This window comes from Pelophylax lessonae, assembly GCF_965119305.1.
Source record: "Pelophylax lessonae genome assembly, chromosome: 2".
Taxonomy (NCBI): domain Eukaryota; kingdom Metazoa; phylum Chordata; class Amphibia; order Anura; family Ranidae; genus Pelophylax; species Pelophylax lessonae.
In genome coordinates this window covers 453,657,316-453,683,189 of record NC_138769.1, presented here as the reverse complement: position 1 = coordinate 453,683,189, position 25,874 = coordinate 453,657,316, and the positions used below count along the sequence as shown (strand labels likewise).

At 42.9% G+C, this 25,874-nt stretch overlaps 1 protein-coding gene across 1 annotated transcript in view; it reads right to left on the bottom strand.

Moving 5' to 3' along the window:
* The window catches only part of MGAT4A (alpha-1,3-mannosyl-glycoprotein 4-beta-N-acetylglucosaminyltransferase A), a 172,755-nt gene extending 156,880 nt beyond the window's left edge, over nt 1-15,875 (bottom strand). Inside the window, exons 1-2 of the mRNA XM_082245267.1 lie at nt 15,687-15,875; nt 61-384 (exon numbers count right to left, since the gene is read on the bottom strand). Coding sequence (XP_082101393.1) covers nt 61-154 — 94 coding nt within the window. The 5' untranslated portion in view covers nt 155-384; nt 15,687-15,875. The remainder of the gene's footprint in view (nt 1-60; nt 385-15,686) is intronic.
* Nucleotides 15,876-25,874: the final 9,999 nt, after the last annotated feature.

Below are 25,874 nucleotides of genomic sequence, written 5' to 3'. Positions count from 1 at the left end.
TGATGGAACATGATCTGCAAAAGAAAATTGTAGTTAGTGACAGATAGTGACAGGACCTACCTTTCCCATTTTGCCAGGCCGTGTACCAGGACAGGCTGAGGAAAGAAGTGATAAACACTAATGCGGTGGCCACAGTTCCATTTCGGAGCCTCATTTCATTGCACCATCACACTGGTTCTGTAGTGCCTACATTAACATTAAAGAACTTAAATATCCAAGTCTGTTTATGCACAGCTGGGAATACATCAACGGTCCTGCCTCATCTGGCGCCGGGAAAGACGTTCAGCTCTTCTGTTTATGCACAACATAATGACGCTCTTTCACATCTCCTGACCAGTCCTGGCACCTTCACCTTAATTCTCCTCTGTGGCTTTACGTTCCTCCCTATCAAAAGACAAACACACAGAAAAGATGGAATCTTCAGTAAAATAACACCTACAGGACTAAACTCTGAAAAAGACTGAGATCACACGGATACATTAAAAGAATTCCATACAAATTAAATATTATTATAAGGAAGTGAAACAAGAGTACAATTTAATTAAAGGAAGAACATAAAGGTTACTTGGCAGCACAGAAGCACTTCAGCTCTCTTAGGGCCTGATATGATAGGCTTTGACGGATAAATGCAGTGTGATTTTGATACCAGATGCTTCGGAGATCATTCAGAACTCATTGCAGGTGCAGTTGACCTTCTTCAAACTGCTTTAGCATCTCCATGGACAACAAAATCCCATTGATACTGACCCTAGAAGGCAATCCAGTGAAAACAGTATTTTTAATGAACGCAGTACACCTTTACTAATTCTTGCTATTCCTCTACAACAGTGGTCCCCAAACTGCAGGCCAGGGGCTAGGTGTGGCCTTTGCTTGCCTTTGTCTGGCCCTAGGGGCACTATTTCTCCCACTGGCACCAATGATGGGGCATTATTTCTCCCACTGACACCAATGATGGGGCACTATTCTTCCCACTGACACCAATGATGGGGCATTATTTCTCCCACTGACACCAATGATGGGGCATTATTTCTCCCACTGACACCAATGATGGGGCATTATTTCTCCCACTGACACCAATGATGGGGCATTATTTCTCCCACTGGCACCAATGATGGGGAATTATTTCTCCCACTGACACCAATGATGGGGCACTATTCTTTTCACTGACACCAATGATGGGGCACTATTCTTTTCACTGACACCAATGATGGGGCGTTGTTTACTCCCATTGATGCTGAAGCATTTCTATTTTTACTAGCCACATTCCGGCCCCCTCAAATTCTAAAGGACAGTAAACTTGGAACTTTGTTTAGAAATTTTGGAGACCCTTGCTCTACAACATGCGCTAGGCTCAGTCAGGCTGCTTTATGATAAGACTCACTTCTCAAGGCCCACAAGTTATGTCTCAAAAACTGCCTCTACCAAACAGTATTCTATGGAACCCTAAGGTTCCTCCAGAGATGTCTAGGAGTTCCTTGAGCACTGTACGATTCATCTTCTGCTTGATGGTGCCTACATAGACACAGTGCCATCTTAAGAGCCTTATAGGCCCCTGGGCAATGCAGTGCACTGGGGCCCCCTGCTCACCCACGAGAATACACATTACAGGGAACACTATATACTACAAGAGAGTACAACTACTACCTGGAGTATATACCTTACTATATACATATTACATGGAACACTATATACTACAAGAGTCTCTTGTAGTATATAGTGTTCCCTGTAATATGTATATAGTAAGGTATATCCTCCAGGTAGTTGTACTCTCTTGTAGTATATAGTGTCCGCTGTAATATGTATATAGTAAGGTATATCCTCCAGGCAGAAGTTGTACTCTCTTGTAGTATATAGTGTTCCCAGTAATATGTATATAGTAAGGTATATCCTCCAGGTAGTTGTACTCTCTTGTAGTATATAGTGTTCCATGTAATATGTATATAGTAAGGTATATCCTCCAGGCAGCAGTTGTACTCTCTTGTAGTATATAGTGTTCCCTGCAATATGTATATAGACCATATACACATTACAGGGAACACTATACTACAAGAGAGTACAACTACTACCTGGAGGATATATACCTTACTATATACATATTACAGGGACCAATATATAGTAAGGTATATCCTCCAGGACAGGTAGTTGTCTCTTGTGTCGATCATGCCATGGAGATTGGAGAGAGTTAAAAAAAGAAAGAATATCATATCAAGCAGCCTGGCAGCTGGGCTGGCTACCTTACCTTTCACAATGGCTGCACATGGGAGGAAGTGGGTGGAGGCGGAGGCGGAGCCAATCTTCTAGGCGCGGAGACGGAGAGGAGAGGAGGCCGAGCCAACGAGGAGGAGGATTCTCCTCCACTGTGCTTCATGGGTCTGCTCTGCTAACATCACTGGTTGCTAGATACCAATCGGGCTGGCCTTAGCAACCACTGTCTGTGCAGTGCAGACTCGAGCCACGGCCACCGCCGGCGGACAACGGGGGGGCCCTAGACCACCAGGGACAGTAATTGCCACCATCCATGTGGGGCCCCTTGGCAAGTGGGGCCCCCGGGCAACCGCCGGGCATGCCCATTGGAAAAGACAGCCCTGCATAAACACCAACAGCACTCAGCAGAACCACTAGGATGGGACCAGTGGAGCATCTACTCCAGTTTCTCATTTAGCAACCACTCACACAAATAAATCAAGTTCACTATCAGTATGGGGGAGATTCTTCCCACTGACCACCTTTGTAAAGAGCATTCTTCCCACTGTCCTCAATTTATTGGGATCCTTTGCTTACATAATCCACCACTGACTTAAGCATTTTTCTTACAAACCACCAGTATAACAGGGCATTCTTTCTACTGACCACCAGTGCAAGAAAATCATTCTCTCACTGACCACTGTCCCTGATGTCGATTAGTGTATGGCCACCTTAAAGAATATATCTTTCCCTCCAGCATTCCTATTTAAGGATTTTCATATCTGGGCCAGGAAATGGACCAGCTCAACCAGTTCATGTATTTCAGAATGGTAATGAACTGAGTTCCTTTTAGCAGTAGAAGGTAGCGTAACTCTGCCGAACAATATATAACACATTACAAACATAAGGCATTTTCCTCTTAAACCATCTGGATGTGCAGATCATATTTGTGACTTGTTACTTTTAATAAATTATATATAGATCATAGAAAGTTGTATTTACCAAAAAGGTACCAATACTTTAGTTCTTTAATCTTTCTGTGTTATATATCAATGCTAAGTAAATATGCATTTCAAATATTAATTTGTGACATAAAAGGCGACTTTATTAAAAGTGCAACAAGCACGGGTTTATTATTGTGCTCAATCAAAAACCAGATTTCATAGCCTATGCTGGGCAGACTATTGAAGACTGGATTATGATAAATTACTACATAAATTAAATCGTTTTTTTCTAAAGGTTTTCCCTTATTAGGATGGTGTGGATTAAAATATTAAAGTCAACTGCTATAACATGTTTTCGTTTATCCAATTTCTATTACCCAATTGTTAAATTCAACATAACATAAATTTTCAACATGAATTCTGAATATATTAGATCCTAAGAAAGCACAGGATTTGGAGGAATATTTTAGGAGGCTATACTGAGCTTTACAAATTCCCAGGAAATAGTACAGTCAAGTATAAATAGTAAAGCCTAAAATAGCCAAGTATAAATGTAGGGCTACAGGTCATACTTGGAAATGCCCTTTGCACATTTTTTTCCATGAAAGTTTCCCAATGTTCTCAAAACAAAATAATATATTATTCTAACTAGTGATTAATCATGCTTCTCTCTGTAAAATCACTATTTCAGTTAGAAATAAATATACTTATTTAAAAAAGCTGTTTCAGTGTATAACCCCCCCCCCCCCCCCCACACTTCATTTAGCTGAGCATGTATTTTATGCACAGACAGAATGACGTCCCCCACAACTCAACTGTGAAACATTCCAGTCAAAAAGAAAAGTATGTGAAGACCTTTCTACATCCCACACAGCCACAGTCTAGTCAAGTCTTTTCTTCTGTTTTTTTGATCATTGTAATTTTAAAGACAAAGACTTACTTTTTCTGATTCTGCCATTTTTAGGCGTCACAACTCTGCTGCTAAAGCTGGCCATGCGCTAGTAAAATTTTGTTCAAAATGTTTTGTTTTAGAACGATTTATTTGATTTTCTAATTAGTTGGATCAAATCAACATTAACTGCAGTCACGAGAAAGTTTGAACGGACAAGATGAAAATTTTTTTCTCCAACAAACAAATTTCCAACAGTGAATGTGGTTTTCATTTGGGAAAGCCCATTCAATCCAAAATCAAACATTAAAAGCAAACAAAATTTCCAAGTACTTTTAAACGACATTCGCAAGTCATTGAATATACTGAGAATTTCCAACTTGTTAATGGCAAGCTTAACTCACCTGCACTCAGTCCAATTACGTGAATCCTAAGGCTTTCCCTGCTGGCCGGCAGCACACATAAAAGGATACTATGAAAACTGCCTTAAGAAAGATGGTGGCTATGTATCATTCAACCTTGCCCTGTCTTCTCTTTCACATTTCATCAGCCAGTGCAGGTACTCCCACTGCCAGCCTGATCTGAAACAGCATGTTTCACAGCATGTAAAGGACGACGATGAGGGCTTAATATATATATATATATATATATATATTTAAAAAAAATAATAAATTTTACGGATAATTACCGGTAGTCACAGCACAGATTTATGTTGAATCTGTTTTTATTAGAACAATCTAGACCATGTTCACACCCGGCGACTTTGGTCCAAGTCCCATGTGACTTTAACGAACAGAATCTGATTTTGATCTGACTTTGAGATGAGTGTAACATATCCTTTGACTAATCAAAACAATTCCTTTGGTTCTGGTATGGATAAAACCTCACTCCAAATTCATAAAAAAAAATAGCGTGCCCCCCCCCCCCCCCCCAATCCATACAAGGTCCTTTGGGCCCCTACGCATGCACCCAAAAAAACAAACAGTGTAGTGCAATAAAAACATGAGACAAATTTTCCTTTGTTATAAATTACTAATGTCCCCTGTGGTAGCTACACAGTCAGTCAATCACGAGGTCTTCCGCTGCCGCCGACCCGCTGAAAACAAAAACACTTCTCCGACACTGGCTCACGCCTTTCTGTCAGCTCCGGTGTCTGACAGTTATATATCTTTAGGGCGTGGCCATGCAGTGATTTAACTCAGAGACCCCGCCCCCAAGGGTGGGTCTCTGGGTTACATCACCGCATAGCCACACCCTAAAGGTATATAAGAACTGTCAGACACAGGAGCTGCCAGAACTGCGGGAGCATTCGTCAGGGAGGAGCGTTTTTATTTTTTCTTATCGGGGAGACGGTGGAGGAAGACATTGTGATTGGACGTTGGATCTATATCGGGGGACATTACACATTTTTAATAAACTGCATCTTTTTTTGTTACACTACACTGTTTTTTTGAGTGAGTGGGTAAGGGTACCCCATACTCATTCACATAGGTGGCCCCAGATCACGGCTACCCCTTTCTTAAAGAGGGTTTCCAGTTTCCGATAAGTCCCTTGCCCGCAGACCCCCAAAACCACAGCCCAGGGTTGGGGGGGAAGAGCCCCTTGTCCCCATTAACATGGGGACCAGGTGCTTTGGGATGGGGGAGGGCAGAGCCCCCCTACCACAAAGCACCCCCTATGTTGAGGGCATGTGGCCTGGTATGGTTCATTGGGGGGGGGGGGCACGCTAGCTCATCCCCCTACCCCCCTTTCCTGGCCTGCATGCTTGGACTAGGGTCTGGTAGGGATTTGGGGGGGACCCCCACACCATTTTTTTTGGCGTAAGGTTCCTCTTAAAATCCATACCAGACCCTAAGGGCTCAAGACATTTTTTTTTTCAATACATTTTGCATTGCTAACATTACCTGAGAGCACAAGTTGCATGTCACAAGTTGGACCAGTTAAGATGCTGATCCGACTTGGATGCAACTTCCATTCAATTATATGGGCTGAAATCAGACAGAAGTCTGACCAAAGTGGTGCAGGGACCTTTTACAAAAGTTGGACCGACACCTTTTCCAAGGTCGGACTAGTTAGGACAGCCTTCATAGGGAAACATTGATTTTTACATGTCATGCGAGTGTCACTCCAGTGTAAACCGGGCCTAAAAATAAATGTGGCAGCTGCTTAATAAGAAATTGCATTTATTGAGTTGGTTCTTTGAAAAGTGCCAAGAAGTCTTTAACACACAGGCCAGGCCGAGCGTAATGAAGGGCAAGCACCACAGGATTACTCCCACTTACCCGGTGGTTGCCTCCTTTGATAGACAGCATACTGGTCCAATGCCAGGATGTGTGACATCTATCATAGGAGCTAGTCCAGGAGGCGGGACTTCAGATGACAGAGACCGCCAGGTAATCGGGAGATTCACGCTCTTTGTAATCTCCCCACGCTGATGGGCACTGGCAAGGCTGCATTCATGGGCACTGGTGAGGCTGCATTCATGGGCACTGCACTGGCGAGGCTATATTCAGGGGCACTGCACTGGTGAGGCTGCATTCATGGGCACTGCACTGGCGAGGCTGCATTCATGGGCACTGCACTGGCGAGGCTGCATTCATGGGCACTGCACTGGCGAGGCTGCATTCATGGGCACTGCACTGGGGAGGCTGCATTTATGGGCACTGGCGAGGCTGCATTCATGGGCACTGGTGAGGCTGCATTCATGTGCACTGGGGAGGCTGCATTTGAAAAAAAAAAAAAAAAAAAAAAAAGTTCTGAGCTACCCTTATTTTGCTTCACAGTTCTTTATTTAAAATGTAAGACTTTTTTCCTGAAACTTTCCTCCTAAAATTGAGGTCCGTGTTTTACGCCGATAAATACGGTACTTCACTGCTAGACATTGCTCTTGGCCATTTATCCACATCGTACACAAGTAAATTATGTATGATTTATTAGAGGATAAGTGCTTTTTAAAAATATTTCCAATCCAGATTATGTTCTGAGATGTTCTAGAAATGCTGAGCCCTGGGCAAAGATTCAAACATTTGTCAATGCTAGAATGTATTGTTAGTAGTACATAATACGATTGGGTTCCAACGCCTAGGCTTCTGCCTTTCTTCTCTCGGACTGAAGTAAGGAAAGCATCATTCACTAAACATGTCTGTACTGGATGTAATAGCCTCCTTATCTGAAATCAGGCTCCAGCTACCAATGAAAAGATTTACCAGTCAGACACATATCTGATTCTTTTTGGATCAGTTAGAAAACAAGACATCCTATTACTACTGAGCAATCCCAAAACTCTACAGCTCTTGAAATCATGAGAAAAAAATGGCCATGTTAATCTTAAAGCAAATTTAAAAAAAAACAGATATCACTATTTAAAAATACAATTTAATGTCATTTTAATTGCAAATATTGCAATTACCCAAATGTGTCATAATCTCAATCTACTGCAATGTCATGCTAGGAGATTATCAGGCTCTGATACTGACTGTTAACCACTTGCTTACTGGGTACTTCTACCCTCTTCCTGCCCAGGCCAATTTTCATCTTTCAGCCCTGTCACACTTTGAATGACAACTGCACGGTCATGCAACACTGTACCCAAACATCTTTTTTTTTTCCACACAAATAGGAGCGTTCTTTTTTTTTTTGCTAAAGAAACAACAAACAAAAAAACATTTTTCATAGCTTGTTAAAAGGTTTTTCAAACAGGTAATTTTTCTCCTAAACTGATGTGCGCTGATGAGGCTGCACTGATGGGCACTGATAAGGAGGCACTGATGGGCACTGATAAGGAGGCACTGATGGGCACTGATTGACAGAACTAATGGACACTGATAGGTGGCACTTGTAGGCACTGATAGGTGGGCACTGATAGGTTGCACTAGTTGGCACAGATTGGGACTGATGTCCCTGTAAGTGTTTGTGAAGAGAAGAAAAGCCAATAACTGGCTTCTGTTTACTTCCATTATCCACTGTCATTTACTGACAGCTAATCACGTGGTAAAGGGCTGCTGTGATTGGCCCTTTACCCTGTTCTGTGATCAGCCGAGTCCAAAGGACTCAACATCAAAGAGCACACTGCAGGCGGGCGTGCGAACAGCGCAATCACGGTAGAACGTCTATTGACGCCCTCCAGGCACTGGAAGCCCACACTGTAGCCATCTTTCACAGCCCAATCAGCAGGCAAAAGTCTGTTCATGACCAAGCTGTGCTGATGAAATAAAGATTGAATACCTTATTGTGCCTTCTGGCAGGGGTGTCTGGATCAAAAGACTGGCTAAACAGAATTACAAATCTGTTGGCAGGTAAACAATTTCAACTACAGGTGGCCCAGTGCTGGCAAATTATTATGGGCAGCTTTTGTTAAGGAGAACATATGAAAATCCTAAAGTGCCCATAATTGTCCTTAACTTGTAACAGTAAGCCACCCCCAACACTTAAAGTGATTTAAAGGAATTTTTTTTCAAATAGCAAAACATGTTATACTTACCTGCTCTGGGCAATGGTTTTGCATAGAGCAGTCCTAATACTCCACTTTTTGCCGGTGCTCTGGGCCCCTTTTTGCCGGTGCTCTGGGCCCCTCCACCTTGCCAAGAGCCCCTATAGCAAGCCGCTTGCTATGAGGGCACTCATACGTGCTCACTTCTAAACCGGCTCTCTACATTCATAAGACACAGAGCACAGCTCAGCCCCCCCGCCCACTACCACTTCAAGAATCACACCCAAATTACAGCGTCAGGATGCCAGCACAGGGAACTGATGATACATTCAGCTTTGTCCTCATGCACACAGGGCATTAGAAAAACGAGCTGCAAAGCCAGTACCAACGCCAGGAAAACGCGCATATACTAGCTTTTTGCATTGGTGCTATTGCGCATTTACCAGCGTTTCTCTGCCTCTTCTATTTTCCACTCCCAAATACAATTACTACAGAGCACAAGTTGCATGACATGTCAGAATCGATGGTTCCCTATGAGAGCCGTCTTAACTGATCCGACATTCAGCCCATTGATTTAAATGGAAAGTCGCATTCAAGTCGGATCATCCTGATCCGACTTGGGGCATGCGACTTGTGCTCTGAGGATCTTGAAAGGCAATCCCACGCCAAATTAAAAAAAAAAAAAGAACACACCAGCATTCACATGGAGGGAGGCAGGATCTGGGGCCCCCCCAAGGGGGTTTCCTGATTCTGATAAGCCCCCTGCCCACAGACCCCCACAACCACCACTCAGTGTTGTTGGGAAGAGGCCCTTGTCCCCATCGATATGGGGACAAGATGCTTTGGGGTGGGGGGACCCCTGCCCCCAAAGGACCCATCCCTCTATGTTGAGGTTTGATGTTTTTTTTTTTTTGCTGTGGGGTTTCCCCTTTAAAATTCGCACATTCGAGGGGGATGGGAAACAGTCTCGCTGTGTCTTTGTATTCTGACAGCGAGACTCCCTTGCCATTAGAATACACTGATCAGCACTGCAGCCAATTGGCTGCATGCACTCATCAAGAAAAAATGTACCCAGGAAAAGTTGCTTGACAGAGTGACTTCCAAGGAACAGTTACCGCCATACATTGATGGAATTAAGGCTGGTTCATGCCGAACCAGCAGGAATGTCACTATCTGAAAGAAGGTGCAAACTAAAGCTAGCCACACAAGGTGGATGGAGGAATCCCCCCATCAAGCCACTACATTCTGTACGTGGAACTTGTTGCAATCAGAATACACTGATCAGTGGCTGCTACCCCCTATGTGATAGCACGGGGCAGGTGACAGGTTCTCCTTTTGGAGGCATCTATTATACCCCAATCTCTTCCAATCAGAGGGGTCATATATTTGTGTATCTCCCTTGCACGGCGCGCTTCCAGCACAGAAGCCAGGGTCTCACAGAGAGCCCCAGGTACCGTACTAACAATCCGGGCCACCTGATCTCTGTGATAGCCTTTGATTGGCTATCACAGTAAAGCCCGTCCCTGTGTTTTATTAGTCTGTGAACTGACCTTGACCCAAACACTAACCATGGCACTGACCTAGATTAAACCTTGATCTAGGTATTATTTTGTATTTTTTATTATTATTAATTTTTTTTTTTTTTTTTTTTTTTTTTTTTTTTACACATTTATTTTTCTCTGCAAGGAAAGAGAGAGAGATACTTATGGGCCATACACACTATAATATTTTCTGAAGACTTTTTCCTTTAGATTTACCAAAACCATATAATATGAGGTCAAACCCAAACACTTTCAATTTGTATGCAATCAGTCAGGCCCTTTGCACTACATAGAAAAGGTAAATCTGAAGGAAATCTAACCACAAAAGTTGGATAGTGTGTATCCAGCTTTAAGCTGAATACACACTATACAACTTTTTTTGGTAGATTTCCTTTAGATTTACCTTCAACTATGTAGTACAAGGGCCTGACTGATTGCATACACATTTAGGTTTGACCTCATATTATATGGTTTTGGTAAATCTAAAGGAAAAAAGTCTTAAGAAAAGTGTACAGTGTGTATCCATCTTTAGTATCTCGCTCTCCTTGCAGAGAAGAATAAATGTGTAAAAAAAAAAAAAAATACTACCTAGATCAAGGTTTCATCTAGGTCAGTGCCATGGTTAGTGTTTGGGTCAAGGTCAGTTCAAAGGTCAGCATTTTTTTTTTTTTTTTTTATTAGTATAGTGTCAGTGTGTTTTAGGTAATATAAAAAAGAAAAATGGGCACCATTGTTTTTTTGGCTGTACTACAGGTACAAAGAAAAAAAAAATAACATACACATACTGTATGTGGTATCGCTGTGATCGTCAAGAACAGACTTTATTTGGGTTGTTCTTTGGTGGAAGATTATGGTAGTAGCAAGAAATATACAGCTAAATTAAAAAAAAAAAATTTTCTATTTTGGGCCAGTATTTCTTTGATACTAATAAAAAAAAAAAAATAAGATATCCATTACCATTTACCATCAAAAGAAAGCCTGATATGTCCTGAAAAAGCAAAGATGCACCAAGTAGTTGTGATGATATGTACAGTTTTTTACGAACATATGCCAACGTTTCAAAATTGTGCTTAGGCATTTAGATTTGTTTCTCCCTTAGGCGTAATGTAAAGGGGTGAAACATTATTCCACAGCCCCCTTGTAAACATTACAAAGCAGGAAGAGCTTGTAAGAACTTTAAAGCAAGTAAAAAGCACTTAAAAAGTTAACCAGCAATGTTTAAAGCATGGGTGTCCAACCTTTTGGCTCCTCTGGGCCACATTGAGTGTAGAGAAATTTTCTTGGGCCGCATATAAAATATATACTATAATTATGGTATACAAGTAATAAAAAGCTGCTGTGCCCTTCCCGAGCTGCCGCGCGCCCCCCCCCCCCCCCCCCCCCCTCAGCACTAATTTAACACAACTAGTGGATGATCTCCTCCGAGGCAGCCTCTGCCTACAGTTAGTTGGAAGCTGCTGTGGCCGTGTCCCCGACTGGACTTCCTTCCTCCCCAGCAAAAAAATAAATTGTCAGGGGGCAGTGGGCTGCATTGCCTGCGGTTCCGGCCCGCATGCGGCCCCCAAGCCACAGGTTGGACATGCCTGGTTTAAAGAGTAGCTCCACATTTGTTGAGAAAATAACATTCCCCTCTGAGTGATCTCAGTACTTTGCAGGGATTTTAGTAAACTATGTTGCATATTCCTAACTTTTGTTATTCTGAAGAAATCAGTTTCTTTCTCTGTGTCCATGTGCAAAGTGAATCTGTATGGGAGTGGTTTTATAATATTTAATCAGCTGCTGCACTTGCAGGTCTAATGAGAAAGGTGCGGGGTCTGCATCCCCTTTAGACGAGTATTTCACCAAAATGACAATTTAGTTGCAGGGGATACCCAAAATCTGACTCGTTTCCTAGTGCAGACTTCTGGGAAAATCAGGGAGCCAATCACACAAGCAAGAAATTACATTTCTGGGGGGGGCGTTCCGTACACCATCTGTGTACAGATCTCCTCCATGCAGCCATATTGTATTTTACAGAAACATCAGTGGTACAGATTGAAAAAGGAAAGGTTATTTTTAATACCATTCAATTACAAAATGATTTGTGATAGCAATTCTATATGCCATATTATTTTTTTTTTTTTTTGCTATAAAAAAAACCCTGCTAAAGTGTTACCCTTTAAATATTTTTTCATGTATGCTATGTTAATTGGAACACGTAACAAATATAAAAGCAGCCGTTGTCGCAATTTTTGCTGCAAAAGTGTAAAATGCACTGTAAAATAATAACAGTGAGTAAATAAATAATTAATAAGAAACAATTTAAAAAAATAATTAAATATTAATTACTTTATTTATTTTTAAATATTTTCTATTATTATCATTATGTTTTACTATCTTTTTTTAACTGTATTATTCAAATATTTATTTATATATTACTGATGTTTGTAGTGAGTGCTTTTCATATGTTTTCTTTGCATTGTAATGCTTGAAATCTCTTAAATAAAATAATGAAAAAAAAAATTAATAATAATAATAATAATAGTGCAGCAGTTTCCATGACTTCCTACAGAAGGTTGTGAAGATCATATTCAGTTTATGTTAAAGTGCCCATCACCTCCCATGCTTCTGCTTGAGCACACTTTTCAAAAATAAAAAAATTAAAAAGAAAAGAAAAAAAGACAGAAGGCGAAATGCGTAGACAGTGTCTAGCCCTCTTCTACAATGGCGGGTTCTCCTGGCCCTGGAGGACACGTATGGTTTAGGTGTCTCCACCCAAAGTATCTCTCCCAAACGTGACAAGGAGAAATAAAGGAGCTGACAGCTCCGCGAGTATACCCATTGCATGATGTACTTCTCTGCCCCCGAAGGAACTATGTTTATTGGTAAGGATGAGTGAAGAAGGTGAATCTCATCCTCTCTGACATTTCCAGAATTTAAAATGCACCTGAAAAATGACTATTTATTTCTGGCCAATGCAGATGATTCTATGTTTCTGTCCAATGCTTGTTCTCCTACAGGTATACTTATATGTCGATATGAGATCTCCTATGCAGAGTACATGTGACTAATCCAGAATACTCCCCTGGAATGGATTGAACATCATATCCCGTACCTCTACTACTTAGATTTACTGAAAGGGCTCATTCACGTGCTTTCTAAAACACACAGACACATTTAAATACTGTGCTATGCACTTTGTATACATTTTATGAGCATTCTGTAACATTCTGCTGCTTTGTAACATCCATAGAACTTTGCACAATGTGTGTAATATGCAAGTCCACGCATTTCCATGTTTAAAACAATGCTTTCCTTTACTTCTGTAGAAGCTGGAAATATTAGTAAAATGCAGCATGCTGTATACCGTCACGAGGTACAGCTCAGTGAGAATGATGGTGGCGTCTCTTTATTCTAGTGATGTATATAGGGGGCCTCAAGTGCAGATCCTGACATCAACAAAGGGACGCACATATTAACTAGGGAAAGCAATGCTATAGAGAACTGTCAGAAACTGCAGCCATGCAATGAGAGATGATCAGAGAATAGCCACATGCTATGAGATGGACAGAGACTAGGCATGTGCTACAAGAGATGGTAAGAGGCTGCAGACATGCTACAAGAGATAGTCAGACCCTGGGGACATGCTTCAAGAGGTGACCAGACACTAGGCACATGCTACAAGAGATGGTAAGAGGCTGCAGACATGCTACAAGAAATGGCCAGAGACTTGGGACATGCTACAAGAAATAGCCAGAGTCTAGGAACATGCTTGCAAGATATGGACAGAGACTGGGTACATGCCACAAGAGATGGTCAGAGACTTGGGACAAGCTACAAGAGATGCTCAGGAACTTGGGACAAGCTACAAGAGATGCTCAGAGACTTGGGACAAGCTACAAGAGATGGTCAGAGACTTGGGACAAGCTACAAGAGATGGTCAGAGACTTGGGACAAGCTACAAGAGATGCTCAGGAACTTGGGACAAGCTACAAGAGATGCTCAGAGACTTGGGACAAGCTACAAGAGATGCTCAGGAACTTGGGACAAGCTACAAGAGATGCTCAGAGACTTGGGACAAGCTACAAGAGATGGTCAGAGACTTGGGACAAGCTACAAGAGATGGTCAGAGACTTGGGACAAGCTACAAGAGATGGTCAGAGACTGGAGACATGCTGCAAGAGATGGTCAGCACCTGGGACAATGCTACAAGAGATGGTCAGCACCTGGGACAATGAAACATAAGATGGTCAGCACCTAGGAGAATGCTACAAGAAATAGTCAGAGACTAGGCAAATATTACCAGAGATGGTCAAAGACTTGCTTCATCTGTTGAAGACATGCTTCAACAGATGTGCTACAATAGATGGTCAGCGCCTGGGGACATGTTACAACAGAGATGGTCAGCGCCTGGGGACATGTTACAACAGAGATGGTCAGCGCCTGGGGACATGTTACAACAGAGATGGTCAGCGCCTGGGGACATGTTACAACAGAGATGGTCAGCGCCTGGGGACATGTTACAACAGAGATGGTCAGCGCCTGGGGACATGTTACAACAGAGATGGTCAGCGCCTGGGGACATGTTACAACAGAGATGGTCAGCGCCTGGGGACATGTTACAACAGAGATGGTCAGCGACTAGGCAAATATTACAAGAGAGATGGTCAGCGCCTGCAGACATGCTACAAGACATGGTCAGAGACTATAGACATGCTACAAGACATGGTCAGAGACTATAGACATGCTACAAGACATGGTCAGAGACTATAGACATGCTACAAGACATGGTCAGAGACTATAGACATGCTACAAGACATGGTCAGAGACTATAGACATGCTACAAGACATGGTCAGAGACTATAGACATGCTACAAGACATGGTCAGAGACTATAGACATGCTACAAGACATGGTCAGAGACTATAGACATGCTACAAGAGATGACAACAGAAATGCTACAAGAGCTGGTCAGAAAGAAAAGAGATGTTAGAAAAGATGGTCAGAGAGAACAGACATGGTACAGAAGCTGGTCAGAGAGTGTGATGAAGATATAGGAGTTTATGGAGACCAAGGACACACATTACATGAGACTGCTAAAGATTAGAACTATTCCAGCCCCCCTACACATCCATGCTCCCACCTTTGTGTCCCTCCAGCCCCCATGAAATGACTTGTAGTACATTAGATTTATCTCAGTGAGATCCATTATAAGAGAACATTGGGGGAAATAAACATAAAAAGAGGGATGGGATGGACAGCAGTAAAAAGCGTAAGATACATAGAAGAAAGCAATCCAGCAAAACCTGTCACTACTATACCCAATGAGAAGAACATGTCTGATGAAACATGGAAGAATAACACAGACTTGTGTCAGCACAGGGGCCACACAGGAAGTGTCCAAGGGCCACATGTGGACACCAGGACCCTCCATATGTTGGGATGAACGAGGACTGATGGCAGCAGTGCTGGATGTGTATATCATATACATGGAGTTGGCACACTAGTCCACTTGGAGGTTGATGAGAGGGAGTAAAGCCCCCATAGAAGTGATGGATCCTGTGTCCTCTATGACAGCAGTCCCTTCTCTCCTGTGTGTAGGACTATTGTAGGACAAGTGACAGCACAGGGTGCCTGATCCTTCCAGGTGACCCCCCCCCCCTGATCAGCACACTGCCCTCCCTGAATGGCTGCCAGCCTCCCCTTTGCCACTCATCTCACCTCGGTCACTACAGTGCCATACTCCCAGCCCCGTGCCGGGCGATGGGTGGAGTGCGGGCACACTGCAGCTTCAGTCCGATCTCCGGCCACCCCATGCCGTGACTTCCATGCCGTCCCCGTAACGCTGTCACCCCGGATCCGCTCCTCAATGCCGCCCCCGTCTACACCTACACCGACAGCACCGGAACCTCCCACTCTCCGCCCATCGGACTAATGCGGCCAACCACAAACAAGAGGGGGAGGAGCCGGCCTCTGTCATCTGTGGAGCCGGCGCGTTGAAGTGTCAGAGAAACTCCGCCCCCTGGCGGCTGTGTATGGCGTGGTTGGGGGCAGATGGCAGAGGGAGGGATGCTGATGTGAAGGGCTATTGTGGTACCCGGATTGGGACAATGCCTTATAGAAGTACAAGGAGTGGTCATTGGTCTACAACAGTAATGAAGTAACAGTGATACCTCAGCGGTCATTCCTTCTAAAATTCCTAGATCAGTATTTTGGTGGTGTTATATCTACATTAGATTTCCTAGGACTGCACATCTGCCATGTCTAATGGTGTCCATGAAAAATCATTCCAAAAACTGACATTGGACAGTTCATTTTTCGGCCAGTTAAAGAAGAAGTAAACTATTCCTTTTTTTAAGTTTTTTTCCCCCTGCAAAGTAAATGCATAATGTGCTAGTATGCATCGCATACTAGCACATTATGTGACACTTACCTCCAAATCAAGTCCCTCGTCATCCCTGCTGGCGGCCGCATCCATCTTCTGCCGTCTTCTTTCCTGGTCTGCGGACTTCGGCTATGCTACTGGCCGGGACATTTGCTAATTTAGCTGCACCTGCCCGTCTGCTTTCCATTTTTCACATACAATTTGCATGACAGTGTGACCGACTGTCAATGGATCCGGTTCACACAGGTCCAGGGCGGTCGCAGTCCGCTTTCAAAAAGGTTTCTGTGTGTCTTTGGGTCCGATTCAGGTGCAAATTCAGGATCCCGATTCGCACCTGAACCAGTGAACAGGGAAGCACCTGCCCCCAGGCATGAACCCGTGGCCACATATGTGTGAACCCAGCCTGCCCCCGTGCCCCTCTCCCTCAGCACTGGGGTGACATTATCTGGCTGATGGAGAGAAATTGAGGGAGAAGAGAAACATTGGAATACTAGTCAGTACCAGTGTGCAGAAGTGTTTTTTTTTTGTAGGAAAAAATCACCTATAGCGTTTGCTGTCCTATGTGTGGATGTTGCTGCATTATGTAAAACTATTAGAATAGTTTTTTACATTTTAGAATGGGGTGCCTCAAAACTGTCCTTGAGATTTTCTATAATTTTAAAGGGTGCCTTGAGACTCTCCATGATTCTAAAGGGTGCCTTGAGATTGTCTATAATTTGAACCACTTGCCGACTGCGCACAGTATATTTACTGCGGCAGTCAGCCCCGGCCAGGCAGAGTGACGTAGATCTACGTCGCTAGCCTGTCACCGGGTTTTGAGCCAATAGCGGGCGAGCGCGCGCCCGCTGAGGCACGCGTCCGCCTCGGCTCGTTCACAGAGGAGTGCGGGCGTGTGACCGGCGGACCCGATGTCCGCCGGTCACACTACGATCGTCAGAGCGGGAGAAAGGGGGCGGCTTATGTAAACAAGTGTGTAAATGATTCTCCCCTGTGTAAAAATGCAGATCAGACGGTTCTACTATGTAGAACCGTTGATCTCTGTTTTTACACTAGGAGACATGTCCCACTACAGTTGGAAACACGCCCCTAGGACACACTTAACCCCTCCCTCTCCAATACAGTTAACCCCTTCCCTGCCAGTGTCATTTTTGCAGTAACAGTGCATATATATAGCACTGATTACTGCAGTAATGTCACTGGTACCCCCAAAAGTGTCAAAGATGTCAGTCAAGGGTCCGATCTGTCCGCCGCAATGTCGCAGTACCGCAAAAAAAATCGCAGATCGCCGCCATTACCCGTTAAAAAAAAAACACCAAAAATGACAAAAATCTTTCCCTTTGTTAGTAAACGCGATAACTTTTGCGCAAACCAATCAAAATACGCTTTTTGCGATTTTTTTTTACCAAACATATGTAGCATAAAACAAATTGGCCGAAAATGTTAAAAAATTTTGATTTTTACATTTTTTTGGGGGGGAATTTCATAAAAAAAAAAGTGAAAAATATTGTTATTTTTGCAAAATTTACTCTCTTTTTTTGTTTATAGCGCAAGATCAAAAAATTGCACAGGTGATCAAATACCACCAAAAGAAAGCTCCATTTGTGGGAAAAAGATGTGAAATTTGTTTAGGTACAGCGTCGCACGACCGCGCAATTGTCCGTTAAAGTCACACAGTAAAAAAATCGCAAAAAACCCCCTGGTCAGTAAGGGGGTAAAATCTTCCGGGGCTTAAGTGGTTAAAGGGTGCCTTGAGATTTTCTATAATTTTAAAGGGTGCCTTGAGACTCTCAATCATTTTAAAGGGTGCCTTGAATGAAAAAAGGTTGAGAAATATTGTCCTAGAGAAATAAAAGACATCAGGTGACTAAGCCCAGCTAGTTCCACCTGTAATTGAAATCTCAGTGTGTTACATAGTGAATAACATAGAAATAGCAGGAAATGATTGAGTGTGCAGTCTCTGTATACATAGATACAGGTATATTAAAGCAGGTAGTCATAGTTACTGTATAGTGAAATATCATTTCATTTTAATGGCTTGGTTTTCCATATTTTCATGAGGATCTTTTATAAATCAGTTTGTAGACTCCATATCTAGCAGATGCAGGGTTAGACCTGATTCATACATATGTGGCTGCGAGGCCGCGGGTTCGTCCCTATTCATCGGTTCAGATGTGAGTCAGGTCCAAAATTTTGCCTGAATTTGCACCTGAATTGGACACAAAGACGCACAGGATCCTTTTTGAATGCGGACCACGGCCTTCCCGGACCTGTGTGAACCGGCTCCATTGAGAGGCAGTCACACTCTCCTGTCATGCGAATTGGATGCGGAGAAACCCACATCCAACTGACATATGTGTGAGCACAGCATAATGCCTCGTACATACCATCAGATATTCGTATGAAAAAAATTGCTTTCTAATTGATTGCACGATAATCTGATCGTTCGTACACAGCTTTCGACAGCCGATCACAACATTTCAACTAACAAAATCCGAAGGGACAAACACGAAAACTTCTGTCGTACGATAGCCTAGCGAACGAGAATCGTTTAATCAGTACACTATGCGTCCACTAAAAATCGATAGGCAAAGACCACGCATGATCAGAAACACGAAAATAACCTGGAAAAAGCCTGGCTGCCATTGTTTTTGCTTTGCACTATCCGATACGTAGCTACGCAACCAGGAAGCTTTTCCAGAATCGTAGGAAAAAAATCATACGTTTAGTACGCATTGTTGAATTTGATATTAGTATCATGCAACAAAATGCGAACGATAAGTCGTTCGATTATCTGACCGTGTGTACAAGGCATTAGTTATTACTTGGATGGAAGCAGCACTCAGGTAAATCCACTGCAGTTGGACAGCTTGGAGCTGCAGTCTTTTGTGCGATTGTTCATCTAAAAGTACTAATCAGCAGTGGTGGCTGGTGCATTGGGGGCGCAGGGGTGCCGCCCCCCTATCCATGGGTCTGGCCCTCTAATCTACATGGGGGGGGCCGGACGCATGGAGTTCAATGGGACTTTATTTAACCATGTGATTAGAGCCAGAGGCTCTAATAGGCAAAAAAAAAAGGGTGGGCTCGGGGCGCAGTGCCCACCCAGTTGTGTGACAATAGCAAATTAATATTCACTATTGTCACAAGGATCCTCCTCCTGGCCAATCAGGAAGCGGGTCCTGAGACCATTTTCCTGCTTGGCCGAAAGGAGAAGCCATGCCAGTGGGCATGGAGGAGGAGAGAGGAGACGCAGAAGAGGGGGAAGAAGCTGCCGCCGGGTGAGTGAACCGGGAAGGGCGGGGTTCTGCGTCCTGCTGTGGCCCTGGGGGGGGGGGGGGATATGGCGTGCGGCCTGGTTTGGTCCGGGGGGGAGGGGGTATGGTGCGGTCCGTCTGGCGCCCCCCCCCCGAGCCCATGGAGCACCAGCCACCACTGCGCTAATCAGGTTAAAGTAGAACTAAAGGCAAAACCTTTTTTTTTTTTTTGAATAGGGAAAAGGAGGGTTATAACCCGTGTCAGATTCTTTTTTTTTGCAATCCTTGTCCAATTAGGGAGATTTCTCTTCACTTTCTTTCCCGTAGCCAAAACACGAAGTGAGAAGAAATTCCTCCAAAGTGAGGGAGTCCCTGGTTGTCACCAGAATTAGTGTCTCCATTGGATGATTCCCCTTTATTTCTGGTTTGGGGACAACCCAATTTTTGGGATTTTCTTTAAGTAATAATGGTAAAGAGGACAAATGTAGATGGTGAATTTCCCTAACAGGGGCACAGACAGCATTAACCACTTGCCGACCGCCGCCCGACTATATACGGCGGCGGTCAGCCCCTCCCAGGCAAAGTGACGTACCGGTAAGTCACTAGCCTGGGAGCGAATAGGGGGCGAGCGCGCGCCGCCGGAGGCGCGCTCCTGCCCCCGCTCGTACCCGAAGAAGCCGGCGCGTTTGATCGGTGGACCCGATGTCCGCCAGTCACTCGCGATCGTCGGGTAGAGAGGGAGAAAGGCAGGCGGCTAATGTAAACAAAGCCGCCTGTCACTCTCCCCTGTGTAAAAGCACTGATCACTCGGTCCTGCTATGTAGGACCGTTGATCTGTGCTGTTACACACAAAGCCACATCCAATCACAGTAAGAAACACGCCCCTAGGGACACACTTAACCCCTCCCTCTCCAATAAAGTTAACCCTTTCCATCCCAGTGTCATTTTTACAGTAACAGTGCATTTGTAAAGAAACTAAGGGGGTTTCTCTTTCAATTTATGACGGGATTATGGTAACCAATTACCTGGTAGCTATCTATACTATTTTACACAGTGCATTTGTATAGCACTGATTACTGTAGTAATGTCACTGGTACCCCCAAAAGTGTCAAAAATGTCAGTCAAGGGTCAGATCTGTCCGCCGCAATGTCGCAGTACCGCAAAAAAAATCGCAGATCGCCGCCATTACTCGTTAAAAAAAACACAATAAAAATGACAAAAATCTTTCCCTTAGTTAGTAAACGCAATAACTTTTGCGCAAACCAATCAAAATACGCTTTTTGCGATTTTTTTTTTTTACCAAACATATGTAGCAGAAAACAAATTGGCCTAAAATGTTAAAAAATTTAGATTTTTACATTTTTTTGGGGGGAATTTCATATAGAAAAATGTGAAAAATATTGTTATTTTTGCAAAATTGTCGCTCTTTTTTTGTTTATAGCGCATGATCAAAAAATTGCACAGGTGATTAAATACCACCAAAAGAAAGCTCTGTTTGTGGGAAAAAAAGGACGTCAATTTCATTTGGGTACAGCGTCGCACGACCGCGCAATTTTCCGTTAAAGTCACGCAGTGCCGAATCGCAAAATAGGCCCTGGTCAGGAAGGGGGTAAAATCTTCCGGGGCTTAAGTGGTTAAAAGCAGGTGTTCTAATCCATCTCCACACTATCCAAATCTAGAAGAAAAAATGTTTTCCTTTGGGTATACTTTAAGAGGACATTTTACATTTTTTAAATTCCTCTAAACATTGTTGCATTTTTTAAATGAACTCAGAATCTTGTGCAAATTGCTTTTTATTCCTTTTGTAAATCAGTCCCATTACCATAGTCTGAGCAGAATGCTGGCTCTGCATTGGAGAAAAAAGCTGGTAAAGTATAAGTAAAAAAGAGCAGTTAGCACAGCCTATGTAAGTAAAGGCCATATACTGTACATAGACGTACGTATACATAAGTAATCCAAAGCTGTAAACAAAAGCAAGGTTTTAACCAATTAAAGACCTTCTGTGTGCAAGGTGCACCCAAACAAATTAAGACAAGTACCAAGGGCTTCCTCCTCTGCCAAGACCCATCTGCTCTGAAGCTGTCAAAGATAATGTAGGTCTGTGCTCAAATGTGCTGACAGTGGCAATGTACTGTATGAATGAAGCCTTTCAAACAGTACTTGCAGGCTTTATTCATAATTACTTTATACACATACAGTAAATGGCAATATTATCACTTCAGTAGTGTTTATGTACATTCAAATTAGTTTTCTTTGATTTGCACATAATATATATATATATATATATATATATATATATATATATATATATATTTAAATAAAATCACAAAAACATTAATTCCCTTATTAAACCTTAATGAGCCCTAACAGTCATTTCTTACCTCTCTTTTTCGTTTCTATTTTTTGGTTGTCTTTTTTATTACATTTTTTTTATTGTTCTGGCACTTTAGCATTTCATTTATTAATTCTGTAAAGTGCTGCACAATAATAATATAATAATAATAATTAATGTTTCTTCCAGGAGTCACATAGCTTATGCTAAGACAAGGTGGAGGCCGAGATGAGGGGAGTTCTCTAGCTGCAGGAGTGGTTTGGGCCACAGGCCTTGTGTTTGACATATGTGGCCTAAAGGAACCTGGTGAAATACAATCTAAGTTTACTCGCAGTTCATACTGCACATACTATATTAGCTGCAGTCACTGTACCCACAAATGACTTCTTATTTACTGTACTACAAGTCAGGATTTCACAGACACACATAAACCAAATCGATCATCTACAGAATTTGAAGAAAGAGCTAAAACTATGGAGACTAGATATTAAAATGTGCTTTGAGAATCCCGCCAGCAGTCTCACAGCCATCAGAAATAATTGCTGTATTGTGTCTAATATGTTTATTTCCTATGACTGTCAGGTCTAACTAATGGCCTAAATGTGGTATTTTCTTGTAATACCCCAATCTGGAAAATATTGCATTATGGCCACCAGATATAGCTGACGAATTTAGGAAATACACCTATTGGACACAACATGGTGATTATTCATGGTGGTTTGTGAGTTCTTTAGACATTCGCACAGCAATCTTTTTTATAAAAAGACCCTATGTCTGAGCCTACCATTAAAAAGATCGGAACCTACTCAACAAGCAGCAGTTGTTGAGACAAAAAACACTTTGGTCAGGCTTATGTCATATGGCTACAACAGGAAATTCTGACCTAAGTGTATTTCTGGCATGTCAGTGGGTATTTGTCTGTACTTGCAGAGTCCTTAAGGCCCCTTTCACACTGGCGGACCGCTCAGATCCGCCGGTCCTTTTTTTTGGCGGATCTGAACGGTCACCCCATGCACCTCTATGGGGCATCAGATGTCAGCGGAGACATGTCCGCTGACATCCGATCCGTCAAATCTGGACGGATGGAAACCCTATTTTCCGGCGGATTGGATCGGATGGGATCGGATGAGAACGGACCGACGGTCCGTTCCCATCCCATTCCCCCATAGTGATGCATGGGGACCTGACAGCTGTGTCTCCGCACAGAGCACGGAGAACAGCTGTCATTCTCCTGATAAACGGAGTCCGTTTGATGGACTCCTAATGGGAAAGAGACCTAAAGGTATATACTATAAATAAAAAAATTTTACATGAATGGCAGAGATGTACTTCATATATTATTTTTATTTTGTTATTACTCTCCCTAATCTCCCTAGATTGTAAACTCTAACCAGCAGGGCCCTCTACTTCCTCCTGTTTTGAACTGTATTGTAACTGTATTGTCTTCCCTCACAATGTAAAGCGCTGCGCAGACTGTTGGCGCTATATAAATCCTGTATAATAATAATAATAATAATAATAATATTACATAGGCTTTAACAGTGGTCCCCAGTGCATTTAACCCAAACAGTCACACATTTTGCACATAGGAATTAATTTGAAAATGTGTAATGCAGTCAGCAGCAGAGAGGAGAACAGAACTCCACTAGATCCTACGCTTTTCCGTGCAGCATTAGCACCCCCTTGTCTCCGCCTCCCCTGGTCTCAGCATTCAACAAACTCCAGCCCTCGTCTGGTTCTCCACCAGATCCTGCACTTTGTGCCTCCCAGAGCCACCCCACCTTTTTCCCAGCAGCAGCCCAAGGTAAGGGATGGTGGGGGAGTCTTGACTTCTGATGGTGGGGGGGGGGGGGGGTCTTGGCATCTGATGTAAGGCGGTGGGGTACTCTGGACTTCTAGTCTTACAGATTCAACCAGCCCTTTGGGGGCAACCATAATGCTGGGGATTTTGACAACCCTGCTTAAGGCCATACCCAGTATCAAGTGCACTTTAGCTACAACCACTCTTCACCCTTCCAGGTTCCAGGTGTTCAGGTGTTGGTCATGTCTGTGAGACTCTTTCTTGGGGCACACTAGTTCATTTTTTCTGCATTGCATGAAACACTGTAAACCATGCGTGCCATTGTAATTAATTACTTTGAAGTCATTTCAGCACCGGGTGAAAAACAAGATTTCACCCCCAATGAAATCCCAATTTTGCCAGAACATAGGCTCTCTTATTAGCCTCCCTACCCTATCCCCTTCTCAACCCTCTTTCCCTTATTTTGTCAGATTAAGCGAGACAACCCTAACATTAACGTACCCCTTTGGAATCTAGAGTGGCTAGAACTCTACCCCCTAACAGGCTTGTGATCCCTTCTATGTCTAACTGTTGTCTATGCCATGTCACCTCTTATGTGGAAAACAAACTCAGGCTTGAAGAATACTGTTACTGTTCATACTTCCACCTGTAGGCCTTGTGGATTGCAATGCTATGACAGCAGGACTATGCAGAATACACCAAAGATGGCTACATACTCGTATTTTTCTATGACTGTGCACACATTGGATAATGCCATCAGAGACTCCACGAATGTTGAAGTACTTCAAAATTTCACTTGATTTTACCATTTGATTTTTATAATGAATGGAATTTCCCTGAAGGAAAACCACATTCGCATCCACAAACTCACATTCAAGAAAAAGTTTCCATCCTCTTCCTTTGAATTTTGTTGTCATTGTGCTAGATAATGATCGTCAGTTTGACCCCACCAACCATTAGAAAACCAAATATTTTGTAAAAGTTCATTTTTGAATGAAATTCTATTAGTTTATGGCAAGCTTTCGATTCACTTTCGATTCGATTCACACCAGCCTGACAAGTCGCGCTCCCTCGCGGTCCATTGACTGCTACAGGACCCGTTCTAAAAGGAGCGACACAAGTCACTCCGACTTAGAAAAAGGGTCCTGTACTACTTCGGGATGACCTCGGAGCGACTTGCATAGACTTCCATTATGTGAAGTCCATGCAAGTCGATCCGAAGTCGTGGTGCATGGGAATGCACAAGTCGCCCCCGAAGTAGTACAGAGTCGTGCCGCCCCAGTGTGAACCGAGCCTAAAGGGTAACTAATACTTTATGGAAAAAAAATATAGCAAAAATAAATAAATAAATACTATAGCATATACAGTTGTTACAGAAGCCATAATTTAATTTCATGTTATTAAAACAACGTTTCTATTTCAATCTGCAGCACTGTAGTTTTCTGTAAAATTGAATGCAATATGACAACCTGGTTGGTGCATGGAATGCCTCAAAAATGTAATTTCCTGTTTGTGCGATTGACCCACTGATTTTCCCAGAAGTCTAGACTAAGATACAAATCAGATTTTAGGCATCCCCTATACAGAAATGTTAGTTTTGGTGAGATACCCACTAAGAGTTAATTACTTCTAAAGGAATGCAGACACTGTTAGAGTGTGCCAGCTGATTATAATGAACCAGTCACTCCCCTTTAGAGTCAGTCTTCACAAAATATGGCCAAACAAACAGCTATTTATTCAGAGCAGAAACAGAAGAGTAATATGTAATAGCTCTGTCCTCAGGGGTAAAGTAGGCCTGGGATGTGCCGTGTTAATGCATCACTTAGTGTCTTGAACATGTCTTGGTTACCCCACACGGACAGTGTATTTTATACTGACTGTGCAGTTTCTCATTTTGGGGGAACGCCTTTTCTCTGCTGTTTTTATGTTATTAAATCTTTTGTACTATTACCCATTCTATATGTATATTACATTGCGGAAGATCCGCATTCTTCGTCGCAACTTTGACATACCCTTTTGTGAAAATACTTTATTAAACAATATTGAAACAGAGCAGAAACATGTAGGAATCTGCAAATATTAAAATTTTTTCAATGTAAATTGATCGCCCAGAGGGGATTGTTTTCTCTACAAAAAGTGT